This window comes from Ailuropoda melanoleuca, chromosome 17, assembly GCF_002007445.2.
Source record: "Ailuropoda melanoleuca isolate Jingjing chromosome 17, ASM200744v2, whole genome shotgun sequence".
In the NCBI taxonomy this organism is placed as follows: domain Eukaryota; kingdom Metazoa; phylum Chordata; class Mammalia; order Carnivora; family Ursidae; genus Ailuropoda; species Ailuropoda melanoleuca.
This window is the reverse complement of record NC_048234.1, coordinates 21010031-21025978: the sequence shown is the minus strand read 5'-3', so window position 1 is coordinate 21025978 and position 15948 is coordinate 21010031. Positions and strand designations below refer to the sequence as shown.

General features: G+C 37.9%; 1 protein-coding gene across 7 annotated transcripts in view; it reads right to left on the bottom strand.

The window, feature by feature from the left end:
• Positions 1-15948, bottom strand: part of RFX3 (regulatory factor X3) — a 275646-nt gene that overhangs the window by 37187 nt on the left and 222511 nt on the right. For all 7 annotated transcript variants that reach the window (XM_034647224.1, XM_002919098.4, XM_034647226.1 and 4 more), the window contains 5 exons: positions 15478-15590; positions 11154-11269; positions 10564-10718; positions 6438-6535; positions 3295-3444 (listed from right to left, as the gene is read on the bottom strand). In XM_034647224.1, coding sequence (XP_034503115.1) covers positions 3295-3444; positions 6438-6535; positions 10564-10718; positions 11154-11269; positions 15478-15590 — 632 coding nt within the window. The remainder of the gene's footprint in view (positions 1-3294; positions 3445-6437; positions 6536-10563; positions 10719-11153; positions 11270-15477; positions 15591-15948) is intronic.

Sequence of the window (15948 nt, the reverse complement as noted above, 5' to 3'; positions counted from 1 at the left end):
ATTTATGGCTATCCTGAAAGAAACCTTTTAGTACTTTCAAGCTCTGAAGAGCATTAAAACATTGACACTTAAATGTCATCTCATTGTTTTACATTACAGTCTCCTTATTGCAAGAACACCACCCTCATAAGTGTCCCTGGTCCTGAGGTCCCTTTTGAAGGGGGAGGGACAACTTCCAGATGAATAGGAGAGGGTGACAGAAGTGGAAGGAGAGGCAGAAGAAGACGGAGAATTCCAGAGGACTCTACAAAAACTGGGCAAAGCTCCAAACAGAAAAGGAAGGAAAGAAGGGAGTCAAAGGTGGAACATGTGATACCCTAAGAAAGAGATTACTGATTGAAATGAACACAGTGTGCGAAGGAAGGTGGGGGGGGGGGAAGAGGGCACGCCACTGTGCTCCTGGTCCTCTGAGGAAAGGAAAGGGGTCTCGGAGGACAGATGGTGAATCATACAGGTATCAGCACTGATAACTGTCATGCAGACCCAGGAACGCTCCAGAGGAAGGGAAAAGGGAGCCTTGGTGGGGGAGGATGAGAAGAGCAGAGGTATAATCCTCCATTTAAATGCAAAGATGTTCTCAAGGTCTGTGGTTATATCCTGGAGGAACTCATTTGCATACACAGATACACAAGTNAATACTTCACAGGGTCACAGATACACAAGTACACAAACACAACGGAAAACCTTTCTCAGAGAGTATTAGGAATTATTCTTTATATTTTCTGTTACAGAATTTAACATTACATTTGAAACCACAAGTTACCTTAGTACTAACTTATTTTAAGGTGATTTTTAAAGTATCTCTTCTGAATGAAGATGTGAAAGAAACATTACAGGACAAATTTTCAGACAATATGAACTTCTAATATTCTCACTAAAATCAGTTAATCTTAAATTTCATTGAACTATGTAAAGTTAATGGCTTTGCAAACTGAGAGTTTGTTCTTATAACATTTTGTGTTTGCATGTGTGTACCTATACATGCTTCTACATAGATAGATAAGATAGAAAGGCAGATTTTTTAAGACTTCACATAATCAGGAGTTTGAGCCCAATCCATAAAAGTCAGAATGAACTTAACTAATCACTATACCCCAAAATGAATCAGGCCCAAATATTATTTTTTGATATAACTAAATGATAAACTAGACCAGAACTGCAGATTAAAATTTCTAGGAAACAGGAGTAATTAGTCGTTTATTTTAAACCAAAAGCATTGGTTTCTTTTAAGTTTTACTGAGGTATAATTCTCATATCATACAATTCACTCGTTTAAAATATATCATTCAATGGCTTCTTGTAGAACATTCAGAGTTGTGCATCCATCACAATTTTAGAATGTTTTCATTTCCTCCAAAAGAAACCCCCCTCCTTCCCCCCCCATCACCTTTCAATTCACAGTCCCCAGAAACCAGGCAATCAGGAACCTCCTTTCTGTCTCTTATAGACTTATCTATTCTGGACATTCCATATAAAAGGAATCATGCATTATGTGGCCCTTTGTGTTTGGCTTCTTTTGCTTAGCATAGTATTTTCAAGGTTCATTCACAATGTAGCAAGTGTCAGAACTTCACTTTTTATTGCCCCATAATATTCCACTGCATGGATATGTTTACGTACTCATCAGTTAATAATGGCCATCTGGGTTGTTTCCATTTTCATCCAGCTAATATGAATAATGGTGCTATGAATGTCCACGTACAAGTTTTAGGTGGACATGATTTCATTTCTCTTGGTCTAGGAGTGAAGTTGCTGAGTCAAATGGTAACTCTATGTTAAACTTCTTGAGAAACTGCCAGACTGTTTTCCAAAGTGGCTGCATTTTACATTCTAATCAGTGGTGTGTGAGGGTTCAGGAGGGGCCTTCATTTCCCCCTATATCTTGAGTCTTACTTCCCACACTGTTCGGTTTAATCAGTAATCTCTTTCTTAAGGTAGCATATTCCACCTTTAACTCCCTTCTTTCTGTGATTATATGTCTGATTATACCCATTTTAGCATGCGTGAAGTAATATTCCACTGTGGTTTTGAGCTGCATTTCCCTGGTGGCTAATTACGTTCATTATCTTTTCAGGGGCTTATTGGCCACTTGTCTATCTTCTTCGGAGAAATGGCTATCCAGATCTTTGCCCTTCTCAAACTGGGTTGTCTTTTTATTATTGGGGTGTAAGAGTTCTTTATATATTCTAGACATAAAATTTATCAGATAGATGATTTATAAAAATTTCCTCAATTCTATCAGTTGTCATTTCACTTTCTTGCTGGTCTCTTGAAGCACAAAAGTTTTTCATTTTGATCCTGTTCAGTTTATGTATTTTTTCTTTCTTTTGTTGCTTGTGCTTTGAGCAATGTACTATTTTTATATGGTAAAAACTAGTTTCATTATCTTAGTATCCGAAATAAAATATTTGTGGGATTTCATAATAATATTCTTAAGGTGGCTATCTTTGTAAGTGTACTTTAAAGTCCAAGTAAATAGTTCGATCACAAGGTTAAAATACTTTTTTTTTCATTTGGATGAACAAAATAGCCAAATATATTGTTCCTAATTCTTTTCAAATGAACAAATATTTACCACGCACTCTGAAACAGAGTTTCTAAGTGTTCTTTGTTCTTTCAAGGTGGGTTCCCATTTTTTAAAAAGATTTTATTTATTTATGTGAGACACAGAGAGAGAAAGAGAGCCCAAGCAGGGAGGGGGGTCAGAGGGAGAGGGAGAAGCAGACTCTCCACTGAGCAGGGAGCCCAATGTGGGGCTCGATCTCAGGGCTTTGAGATCATGACCTGAGCTGAAGGCAGGTGCTTAACCGACTGAGCCACCCAGGCGCCCTAAGGTGGGGCACTATTAAAAACATCTATCTTTTGTGTGTTATAGTGCAAAGGGCTTTATGTATTACTCAATATGTCAACAATAATCTAAGATAGGTGTTACAAGGTGAGAAAAGGAAAGCCCAGAGCAGTTAAGCAACTTGTCCAAGGTCGCGAGCTAGCAGATGGAAGAGTTTAATTTCTTGCCTACCCAACTTCCATGACTGTGACTGTCCCGACTCCATTAACTAGCAAACCCCGCGGACATATGTCGCGTTGAGTACGATACATCTTAGCGGACTTTAACCACGAAACAAAGGAGCAGTAAAGTCCCAACTGAGTCGGACTCCCCACTTTCAGGATATAGGAACATAGATGCTGTCTGTGCACCGATGAAACTTAGGAAAGAAATAGGATGATCTTCATGACCAAGAAAAAATGGGATGTCTTTCCTTATAAAACACATTTTGAAAGAAAGTAGAGTACCTGGACATTGGCAAAGTCGACACGGTTGAGGTCATTGAGCATCTGGTTGATCTGGGAAGTGTTCTGGAGCACTGCACGAGCTGCCTGGGCCAGGTGATTGAGCGACGTGTATCTTCGCAGAGTCTGGGCAAAGGCACTTACAGCGGCGACCTGGAAAGAAATCCCATCAAAACTGGGTAGCTTTCGTCTCTAGTAAATGAAACCACTGCAATCTTCAAATCTTTATTCCCTTGCCAAATTTTCAATGCTTCCTCTGATACTTACTTCGAATTCATTTTGTATGAGAGCTTACTTGTAAATTATAGCATTTAAATCTCAAAACCAAGTATTATTCTCCTTTTGAGTAGGTAGAGGTCAAGACTAAAACAAACTCCCATGTTCTTTGACATCTAAGTGCAGCATTAATTAAACCAGTCTTGCAAGAAACGACTTTGTCTAGGGAAGCAGGAAAAATGTTGATTTTCATTCTTTTTTTACTCTCTGTAGGACAGTTGACACAAACTCAGTGAATACAATTTTTTTTTCTTTTTATTTGGGAAACCAAACTGTATTATCTCACTTTTTTTAAATGGATAAAAAATATATTTACTCTTCAGAACACTGTCACTCAGATTCACTCTTATTGCCTTTATTTTATAGGAGGCATTAGTATTAGCAAATACATAAGTCAATAAACTTATCAGACATCAGCAACAAGAACGGCTCTTCACGCCGTGAATTTAGGTACAAGAGCCATCCGGGATTTCTCCATTTGCTCCTCAACATCTACTTCCCATCGTTCTCCATGCTGCTCTGCCCAGGAAAACACCCTGAATGGACTACGTTAACCACTTTCCTTACATTCTGGCTTCCAGTTGGGTTTGGCCAATGATAGGCAGTGGGAGAAGACAGAAGGATGGGGAAAAAAAGAGTGTTCAAAGTATTTATTCCCCTACAAACTCTGCTCTCTTCCTGTCTGGGCAAAGCTTACTTTCCTGGACTAAGGTCACAGTCCTTGAGGGAAGGAGATGATCTCCTAATGCCACAGCTTTTCCCGCTTTCCCCTTCAGATCTAGGGACTCATGTCTCCCCACTGCGGCTAGTCCCAGGGTGCTTTACCATTCCTCTGGGTTTTCTTAACTCTGCTCACGTCTTTGGGAATAGAACCTTCTTAAGTTTTTTTCAATTATTCTCCCTTTAGATATACCATTTACAACCTGCTGAGACCCTCCATGAAATAGGTTACATTGAAAGATGGCAAAGATAATGTAAAAAAAAAAAAAAAAAAGTCTAGGTAAATATCTAAATCTCATGATCTCATGGAAATCTATCACATGCACAGTAAATCTAATGAGCATTTTAACATACGTATAGGAATGTATGCTATGCCATTAAATCACGATGGGTATGTAAGAAGCAGCTGATTCAACAGTCCTGTACAGGGTGTTCACAGGTCAAAGGATGCTCTGTCTTAACAGCAAGATTTTTCAGGACTTAAGTGGAACTTGGCAGAAGTTTTACACTTTTTTTCCACTTCTGTAGTTTATACTAGCTGAGTACATATATGTACCAGACACCATGTTCAGTGCCTCACATGTAAACCTGAATCCTCATAACCATCACCTGAGACATACATCGTGACTTAAAGGGGTTAAGGTGCTGGCTCAAGGTTACATAGAAACTATGTTATGGTGGGGGGATATGTCTGATAGCAAAGGGCCAGTCATAACCTAATTAGGCTCTTTCCTCTGTCGGGGTAGATTATTTTCATTGATTGAGTACTCAGCTGAAAATAGGCTGCACATCAGTGACAAAAGAAAAGCAGAAGACACCACCCCCCAAGGTAGATCACCCAAATCAACTCTGGGGACCGATGAAGTTGGCCAAATTGCAGTTAGCTTGCTACTACATTCACTTCGATCATACTGGGAAGGAAGGTGCTTTTAGCTGAGGTACTCGTGCAAATATGGCTGACTTCGCAAATTGGAAAGCATTCCTATAACCATCATAATCAAATAGGACCTCCTTTCTTTGCCCACCTCAATGTGGTACTCTAGAACTTTCTGCAATGATGGTCATACTCTGTGTATGTGCTGCCAAATACGGCAGCCACTGGCCACATGGAACTATGGTACACTTGAAACATAGCTAGCTAGTGTGGCTACAGAACTAAAATTTTAATTTAATTTAAATTTCAAATTCAAATTTAAATAGCCAGCGTGGCTTTCCTTACTGCATTGACAGCATAGCTCTAGAGCTATGATCTAAGGTGGGCATATCAACGAAATATTCCTTATGTAGGTTTTATTTTTTTGTTTGTTTGTTTTTGTATGTTTTGGAACGTGTTACTGTAAATCTTAAGTCAAAGCAGAAGGAACTGGGAGCGACTTGTGTTCCCAGAGACTTGTCAGCTACAAGAACTTCAATCTATCAACTGAGCCCCCAAACTGAAAGACAAGGTGTATGGCTGAAGCCTGACAGTGGACATAGTCATTGAGAAAAAGCCAGGAATGTAATTTTTGGTACAAATTTTAGACAGAATCAGCCCAATCTCGCCATAGGATACATTCACAGATCAACCTAAAGTAACAAGGGGAGTAGGGGACAAAGTGGAGATCACAATTCATATCTGTAGCTAAACAGTCTACATTCCTGATAAACACGGATCAATTATGAGATAATTGCTCACTTTAAGAAATGATCCCTTGATTCACAAAAGCATTCTCCAGTGTTTTAAAAAAAAAATCCTGAAAATCAAAAGAATATTAATTTACACGATCGTTTCATGTTATAATGAGTATAGTTCAGGGCTTAAAAAAAAATCTAAAACTCCCTCAAGTGGAAACTATTTGAACATTCTGGGCTATTCTTTTTAATTTTTGAAATTAAGCAATCTGAAATATATACTCTGGAAAAAGGCTTATAAATACACCACACGTAAAATGCTTCTCTAGTTTCTTAGAAAGGAGCATTATCAAACAACATCTCTTGTGGAAGTCCTTGATTACATGGTTACAAAGCACAAATAAAAAATTGGTTTGGAAAGCTCAATATATTCTGATACCAATATTGTACTTGATGCCATTTAATAGGACAGATCTAAAATTCACAGCTCAGTACAGTTTCCTAAACACAGAAGAGAAAGCAAACACATACAAGCCTACCTTGGTTTGTATCATTCTCTGTGGGATATTGTTCATGGCATTGGAAAGCCAACCTTCAAGGCTTTTTGCAAAATTTCGAATGGCTTGGGTCAAGGCACCTAAATGTTGAAGAATAAAAGCAGAACGAAAAAGCCACCAAAGAACATTAATCTTTATTCCAGGAGAAGAGAAAACATGAGTACATGACATCTGAAATAGCACAGATCTTATACTGTCCTCATTGATGAGACTTTTTTTAACGTAATTCCTAACTTTGAAAGCATCCAAGAATTGTATTTTGGGCTTTTCTTTTTCTTTTAAAGTTGTTTTGTTCCCAGGTATTTATGACACTTTGTTGGGAAATGAAAACATTCAAACATTTTTGCTTATAGCAACATATACCAGTTGTGAATATACTTATGGAATTTTCTATCTTAGACAAAACACTCTTTTCCTTAGCGGCTTTATGCTCAAGGGCTAAGTATTTTCTTTATAAATTTTTCATCTTGATTTTTCAAGCTCTAAATCTATTTTCCTTTCTTTAGTTAAAAAGAAAACAATGCAAAGCTTTCTCCCTTTCTCTACACATCTATTCATGCTAGAACATATTAATTAGAGTAGCTATCTCTTACTCTTGTTGAAAATAAGGTAAAAATTAAAATTGCCTGACTTGAAAATTTTGGACAACTATTCTGTTTCACTTGGTAGGTAGAGATAAAAGATCATGTGATAAAACTGCTGTCCCATAGACCAATATTCTGAAGATATTCCTAAAATAGTCCATTCCATATTCTTCACCTATCTGTTAAGATCTGGAAGAGGACTAGGTCCCATGAGAGTAGCTTTTACGGTGGTCATCAAATGCCTAGAAGCATCAACAGTTATCAGGAATGACTACAACTATTTTCCAAGAAGGGACCTGCTTCCTGAGAGGGCTGCATAATAAAAAGAGAATTCTTCGCTTGTTCAACAAGTAATTCAGTCAACAGTATTTTACGTCATCTGTACCCAAGGCTCCACATTGTAGGGAGCAGTTTCAGACATTTAATAGATAAGTGTTTGAAACACCCACGACGTGAAATTAAGCTCTGTGGGTTCCCTCTAATGTGGTAGGCAGTATAATTTGGAGTCTCCTATAAGAAATACGGAAGTTACGTTTTTCTCCAAAGCGCTCAAGAATATTAATGTTGATGCTGGGATTAAATTTCGTGGTTTTTCTTCCTGTGCTCAAATGAGTCTGACATGCTTCTCTCTTACTTTTGGTAAAGCAGGGTTAGAAATAATTAGCTTGCTCAAGTTGCTTGTGAAAGATATAAATTTTACTAACTCAATCATGAAAACAACTGCTTTTTTAATCATTTCTTTAACTGGTCAAATGACAGAAGAGAGGTTGAAATGACTAAATTTTGATTAGGAAAAACACTTAAGAAATATCGACTCTTAACCATGACAATCATCTACTGGAAACACTGAGTTGGAAATTTCTTGAGAACTAATCTTGTGAAATTTCCAAAGCTTCCCACTTGAGCCAAAAAAGAAACAAAGAAAGAAAAATATTTTTCTGCTGTCTTATGTACTAGAACCATGGAGGGCAGGCATGAATGGAAATGAAAAACAGTGAAAAAAAAATTTAACGACCCTTTTCGAAACTCAGGAATATTTTGTTTAAAATTCAACTTGGCTATCTGTATTTTGCATGTTTTCTACTATTAATATAAATAATTATTTGATCTGAATAAAAAAACAAGAACTAAGAGAAGTTACTTTAAAAAAATATTTAGTATGGGTCTTGTTTTATCTAAACAAATTTGATGCTAGAAAGATTGTAAAATAAAAAGATTTTTTTTATGTCAAATGACTGTAAGTTTTTACTTTCTTGTACTAAGTGACATTTGGGGCCACCTTTATGTATACTCATAATTGTACATAAGTGTTACCCGTTGAGTTCTTATACAATTCTTACACTTAACTGTTTTTCATTTTCAGATAAATGTATTTTAGAATATAGTAGCTTCAAGCTGACTTCAAATTAGTGTGATATGCAGACTTTTTTTTGGCTAAAAAAAGGAATCCCATCTGGACAGTAAATGGTAGAGTGAAGTACTAGTAGCCAGGAAAATATAATTTTTAAAAATAAAATTAAGTTTGCTCTCTCTATAGGGATTCGTGTCAGATCAAATTGTGCAGATTGACTCTGACAACTTTTTCTCATGAATGGATGGTTTAAAATTTAAAACTGTTCCACAGCTGACTTGTCTCAACCTGCTTGTGATTAATATTAAAATGCACACAATCAGAAGATAGCTATTTAAGCTGTATTTTAAGCTTTGTTTTGTTAGGTCTTGTTATAGAATCAGAATTAGATTTCCAAATGTACTTTGTAGGCTAGCACATTAATGTCCCTTGTAATTTCAAAGAAGCTATAAAATTATGGTCATCTGAAAATTCCTGAAGTTGAGTTGTCTGCTGAACGTAGACAGACTTCTTGACAGAATAAATTGGTTTCTGAATCAAAATTAGAAAAAAAAAAGTCAAGTGTATCGTGCACTTAAAATTATGAGGCTGAGAGTCAGCTAAAATGGATACATGATGTAGGTTAGGGAACTGTTGACTTTACAAGTCCTGTGTTGCTAACAGAAGCAAAAGACTTCAGAATTGTTTAATGAATGTTGATGTTGTTGATTTGCCTCAAACAAGAAAGAGCTCACCGACATCTCTTCTTGTATCTCATGAGCGAAATGGTACTTGGCGGGCGGTGGGGGGGGGCGGGCAAAGATATCACAGACTAAGGAGTCAGCCCTATGCAACTTCTCTTAAAAATCTCTAGAGATTATCACTCAGAGCACAGGGAGCAAGACAAAAACAAGGAAAATCGAGACTCTGGAACATAAATCGGTAGAGAATGTATACATGGAAATTTTCCATGACAACATCACTTTTAATCAATCGTCAAGTCAGGAAACGTGGTGCAGAGAGAGTGGAAAACATTAGCAATTTATAAAAATGGGAGTCAGTGACAGATTTCTTCTTTTTTTTAAACTTATTTCTAGAGGCATGTACGTGTGTTCATTGATATTATATGTAAATGAGTGTCTAAATATATTTCAAGATGGTGGGAAACATATGAAAGCACTCATATCTTCCACTGTTGTTTATCATATTGAGAAAAAAGAAAGTATAAACATACAAATGCTGGTATCTTCACCTTTTCTTCTACTAACTCCCTCCTTCATATTTTGCTATGATTTAACATAAATCACCTGTAAACGGTGTACTTGAAGTACATGGCTGCCAAGTTCATGAGCTGCGAGACAGCTTTTACCTTATTAATGTCACTGCAGAGTGGAAATTCTGTCCCATTTCTTGAAAAGTTAAGGTCACTAGTACGTGCTCATAAAGATGTTGGCATAAAATCCTTTCGACCACCTCAGACACAAGCATCCATAGTAGCGTTTATATTGACACTTGCAGAAAATAGCTTTGCTGGCTACAAGGTAGTTTAATAAACACCATCACTGAAAAAAAGTCATCTAACTTATCTATGTAATTCCTATTTGCTTCGCGGTGGGAATACAATGCTCGTGTAGTTATATATATAGATTTTTTGCTCACAATGCCAGTTAACCATTCCTGTTAATGGAAACTGCATTTGTAGTTCTCAACATGATAGACGGGACAAAGTCAGTGTTTTTATATAGGAATTCAACTTCAGTGGAAACCAAGATAAATTCATTTCAAATCAAAAGCAACCATGAAAGAGGCTAGTCTAGCAATTACAGATTTCAAAAACTTTTAGCTTTATGAAGGAAACTGTGTCCTTGGGTAGAATAATCTTTACAAGGTTGCCTGGCCTGGGAGTGTTCTTGCAATTAGTTATTGGGGCTGTCACACCTATAGGTTGCCTCTTCTATCGAAAAGAAAATGAACAATTGGAGAACAGATCCTTTCTTTTCCCCGTTCCCTACAGTTTTGCTCTAGGCTGCTTTCATGCAATACTCTTGTGTTGCATGGTTTTTGTTTTTGTTTTTTTTTATTGGCAAATCTAAATGAGATTAGAATCACCCTAGATTGCAACGTCACTTTCCCCAACTACTTGGGTGGAATGTATGAGAACAAAAGCATCCGTACTTGTCTGCATTTAACTTACTAGGAATAGGTCTAAGCACGTCGGGGATGAGAATCTCCACCAAAGCCTGGTACATCCCATGGTCACAGTTACACATCCATTTCAGGATAGACTCATGTTTGCACAGAGTTATCAGCTTTGCTTTCGGAAGTCGACTTTCTATTTCACTCAGATTGCTGGTGTGAATAAATGTAGCAAATGAATAGATGGCAAATGAGGATAAAAAAGAAAATGGACTTTAAAAATAGTTTTAGTTTATCAAATATCACTGAGGTTAGAACTATACCACCATTGCACTGGCACCATACGGCTGGATATATAACACTCCCCCAGAGCTGCCTATGCACGTTAATACTTTCTGACGGTATGAAAGGTAGATATGATACTCATTCCATGAGGATGAAATAGCTCTACCACAGTCCCCCAAATCAATAAAAATGGGAGCTACAACACACACCCTGAAACCTCAAGAGAGCGGTTTGTGGTTCATTTCAATCTAGTCATTTAATGTTATCAGGTAAGGTTCACAACTGGTATACATATCTCTAATTTATTAGCTCTGACATCTACTCAGCCATGAAAATGAATTGGAAAAGCATATTGATTCTGACCTTGATTCAGTGATGGTAGTGCCGTCGGTCGGAGTCGAGGGAGAATAGCGCCAGAATGTTTGCCACAGTTTTTCTATCAGGCTAAACTGAAGATTCACAACAACGTCCAATATTGCCTTAAAAAAACAAAACGGTCATCAGTGTTACCTTACAATGCTCCTGAGGGGGATGTGTGAGGAGCGCGTCACCCATCGGGATGGAAATGGTGAGGATGCCTGGGGGGGCAGGCATAAGTTATACGGTGAAACCGGAGCACGACTTGCCGATGGAAGTGGGTAAACCAAAGCGCTCAGGCAGGGAGAACATAACTGGAAAGACTGACAGGATGATGTGTATTCCTCGCGTGATGGCCTCATCTCCTTGCGTTACCCCTCTCTTTTTTCTCGCTTACTTCCCTTGCTCTCCATTGTCTTCTCTTACTTTTCTTCCACTCCTTCCCACACTGTTTCTTTCTGGCACCACGACTGCGGCCAGGCCAGTCTTCGCGTCCTTAGACCCAAAAGGACACAGCCCCCAGGGGCCAGGTGAGCCCACGGCCATCAAAGAGGGCAAAAATAAAGGGTGTGGAGCCGCTCATGCAGGGCAGACAAGAGTCAAGGCTAAATGAACCTGTCCCAGGGCTGACCATGATTCCAGAATGTTCCCAGGAAACCAGAGGCTGGGGCAGGAACCACAATGGGGCTGGCCTTCAGAGGACAGCATCGTCTGGGCAGAAAAGGGCATCTCTTTGGTCCAGCCATGCCTTCGCTTCAGTCCTACCTCTGCTTCTTCCCTTTAGAGAGCAGCTTGAAGACTATCGCCTCCTCTAACCTTGGGGGCAGGGCCCTCATCTCCTCCTCCTTCATTTTATCTCCTAGAACCATTTCCCAGCTGCATCAAAGACATTTTTTTTTGACGATGCTAAAATTTGCCCCCTTCATTAAATTTTGATGATCATATTTAATTTCACCGTGCCATCGCAATTAGTTATAAATTTGCCTTCAGATAAAAGCAGTCACAAAACCAAAGAATAACTTGTTTGTGCAAAGAACATGTGATTCTGTGATTATTTTGAGCATAAAAGACAGAAGTCATCAGCATAATGTGCTTGGTGTCGTCAGCACTGAGAACGAGGACAGGTAAAACAGCCCCAGCGAGATCTACAAAATTCCTAGAAGCAAGGAGAACTCTGGGGGCAATCAAGAGAGTCAATCTGGGCATTTGAGGCAAAAAGAGGAAACTATGCCTTCCTAATTCTAGAGTCTGTGAAACCCATGCAGGTCTCCGGCCCTCTGTATGTTACAGAGAACAACTGGACTTCTATATAAACACACTCTGAGACCAATTCAAACGTTAAGCATAATATGTTTGCAGCACGTTAATTAACACACTTCTCACCCTTTGATATTAGGAACAAGAAAGATGCAAGTGGAAAGTAAAAGGCAGCCAGATGTCCCAACTCCCAGGCAAAAATGTTCTCAAGGGGCAAATTATTATTTTTTTTTCAAGATTTATTTATTTATTTTGAGAGAGAGCCAGATAGCCAGAGAGCAAGAGCATGACTGAGCGAGCACAGGGAAGGGCAGAGGGAGAGTGAGAGAGAAAGTTGAGCAGACTCTGTGCTGAGCATGGAAGCGACCCCGAGTTGGATCCTCACGACCCTGAGATCACGACCTGAGCCAAAACCAAAAGTTGGGCACTCAACTGACTATGCCACCCAGGCACCCCAAGGCAAATTATCATATTGCTTTCTCAATTGTACCTCAGGCACATTCCGAGAGATATCTATTATTAAAACAACTATTAATATATATAATACCTACATATCTCTATCTCTGAGACTGCTATAAGAAAGCTAAGCTTTTTAAAAACCAATTACCGTTGCAGCAACTTGTGTAGAAAATTCTACTTGTGCCTTCCATAAAAAAACTAGTGGTACTTATAAAACAGCTTTGATAAGCAAATTGTGAGAATTCCAAAAAACAGGCAAAAGAGGTAGATTAATCTTTCTTAAAAACATAAACTGTACAGAATATGAGAAAAACAAGGCACGGAAAGAATTCAGCGCATTTTACATTCAGTATCTCTCCAAATTAAATAATCTCAAATAATTCTTTTGAAAAGGACATTCACATCAGCCTCACTTGAGACATTTTTACAAATGAATAAAACATTTTACCATTTGTCCACCTACTTTCAAATATGTTCAGACTAAAATATATAGGCAAATGTATTTTTAAATAATCCTTATTGTACTGGCTTAGGGCAAGTGACTATTTACAGGACGGGATATGAGGCTGAACAACCTATACTTCAAAAGTTTGGAAGTTTGACATAAAAAAATAATTGAAATTCTTCGTTTTCATATAATTGGAATTTCTTTTTCATGCCTCACGAGAGATGGCATGAGTGCTGGTAATTCGGAAATAAGTGCGGATCATTCTATGGTCTCTGTGGACTGCCATTTCCCACACAGACTGATTACCATACACGTCCCTATCTCTTCATACAGACTATTCCTGAATGTTGGTATGCTAATGAAATTTTTGTAATCCAAAAGATATTTTCATCTTTCATCTTATTAGTGGAGTTCTCCACTGAGAATAAGCTTACTGGACTTTCTTTAGTAATATAAATAACCCTGCTCCTATTTATATTTTTAACAAATAAAAGAAACTTAAACCCAAATTATATCTGTGTAGGTTGGTTTGCTTAAAGCAAGATTCACCTGAACACAGAGGAATGAGAAATTGCTTAGAGAATTTTTATACAAATCTTTATTGAATATACATGATATCCATGTACAAAGAAAGACTTTTTTCCGAGATACATGAGGCTCATCCAGAAATTCTCTAATGTTGGGAGAAGCACAGTAATCAAAGAGAGACGAGTATTAAGGGTCTTTCATCATTCCAAGAAATGTTGGAAACAAACCAGCAGGACATGTTGAAAAACAATTTTGGCACATGGTTTGTTAAAGGCAGAACTTGCCCTTGGTTGTTAATAATCCAGCACCCTTGACAAGCACTCAGATTCACTCAAGCAGTTTGTATTTCTGGAGTGGGAAAAAAATCTGTGAATGCTATGAGCTGAGACTTCACACTGCATACTGCATTGTCAGCAGTCAGGACGACTGCCCATGAAACCCCAAGGAATATCTTTTACTCCTAAACACATCACAAATAGTCCTGGAATAAAGCTACTTAAATTCTAAATAGACTCCTCTTTCAAAAGGAGAGGCACTTAAGAAAATTCTTATTGCAATCTGTTATGCCCTTTCCGCCAGGTGAGCTGCAGGTATATTAAAACGCTTGTTTGGAGAGAGTTCACCTCCTGGAGACAATGAGCCAATTCTGGCGGGGAACACTCAGAAAAAGGAGTACAAGCAGGGATGGAAAATACCAAGAGAAACTTTAACCGCAAAAACAAAACAAAACTAGAGCCTCAATAATCCCTGGAAGGAACATCTAAAATACTTCATTAAACATTTCTAGAACACATCTTTTTCTTTTTCCTCTTTTTTAAAGCTTATTTATTTATTAATGTAATCTCCACATGCATCAAGGGGCTTGAATTCATGACCCCGAGGTCATGAGTCGCATGCTCTTCTGACCCAGAAAGGCACCCCTCAGAAAATATTTTTGATTGAAACACATAGTTACGGTGTAAAATTCAAAAGGTTAAAAGGGATATCGAACAATTAATTCTCTTCTGCCAACTCCCAGTCATCCAGTTACCTTCACAAAGGCAGCCACCATTAACACACTAACATTTTGTTCTTTCTCCTGGAGAGATTTGTATACACGTTCCTTTTCACTCAAATGATAGTATACGATACACGCTATTTCATGTCTTGCTTTTCCCTTAAAAATAAATCCTGGAACTTTTTACACATGAGTATGTCTAGAAGGGTCTGTTCTTTTTAATGGCTGCATAGTATTCCACTCTAAAGACTGGACCATGTTTTATTTACTCAATTCCCTTTTAGATGTGGAAGCTAAAACCAATCTTTTGCACTAAAAACAATTATGCAACAAGTTTGCTTGTACATGTCATGTCTTAACCCGTATAATGGATTTTTTAGGGTATGTACCTATAAGTGGAATTGCCATATCAAAGGATTCAGATTAGGAGATGCTAAGAAGATGGGCAGTAAAATGCGTTCTCCCTTTCCCACATCCCTCGTATCTTCAGTCTGAGGCAAGAAGAACGATGAACTTGTGAGTGTTCAAAGATATATGAACTAACTTCCCCTGTCCTCTCGGAATAAGTTGGATTATTTTGTCTTAGCAAGTTGTCTGGCAAAACTTAGCATGCATTCCTACTGTGTTTGAAAAAAACTTACCTCACAGTGCTCTCGATAAAGACTCTGCAGTGACTTGATATCCTCAAAGGTAGTACCATCTGGCAGAGAAGAGATTTCAACTTCTCCAAACTCTGGAAGTGCTCGAGATGCATCTGTTGCCATGACAACACAACAGAAAAAAAAAAGCATTATAGATTGTGCCAATTACAGATTAATGAGGGGAAATTTAAGATAGACTAAGAAAGGAAAAAAATGTAAAGGCCAGAGGTCCAATGATTAAGAACTTTTCATAGTAGTATTTTTCAAACAAAATGTAACAACATCATTAGTACAAAAGAATAGAGGAAGAACTAAAAAATTGTGGAGGAACTAAATTTTCACTACAATTATACTGGAAGTAACAAACCATGATGTCTCTCAACATAGGGCCCCTATTAAAAGGAAAATATCTCGAGCTGGCCAGTATCAATTTAAGTTATTTTTATTATTATGTGACTTAAGAACATAAAA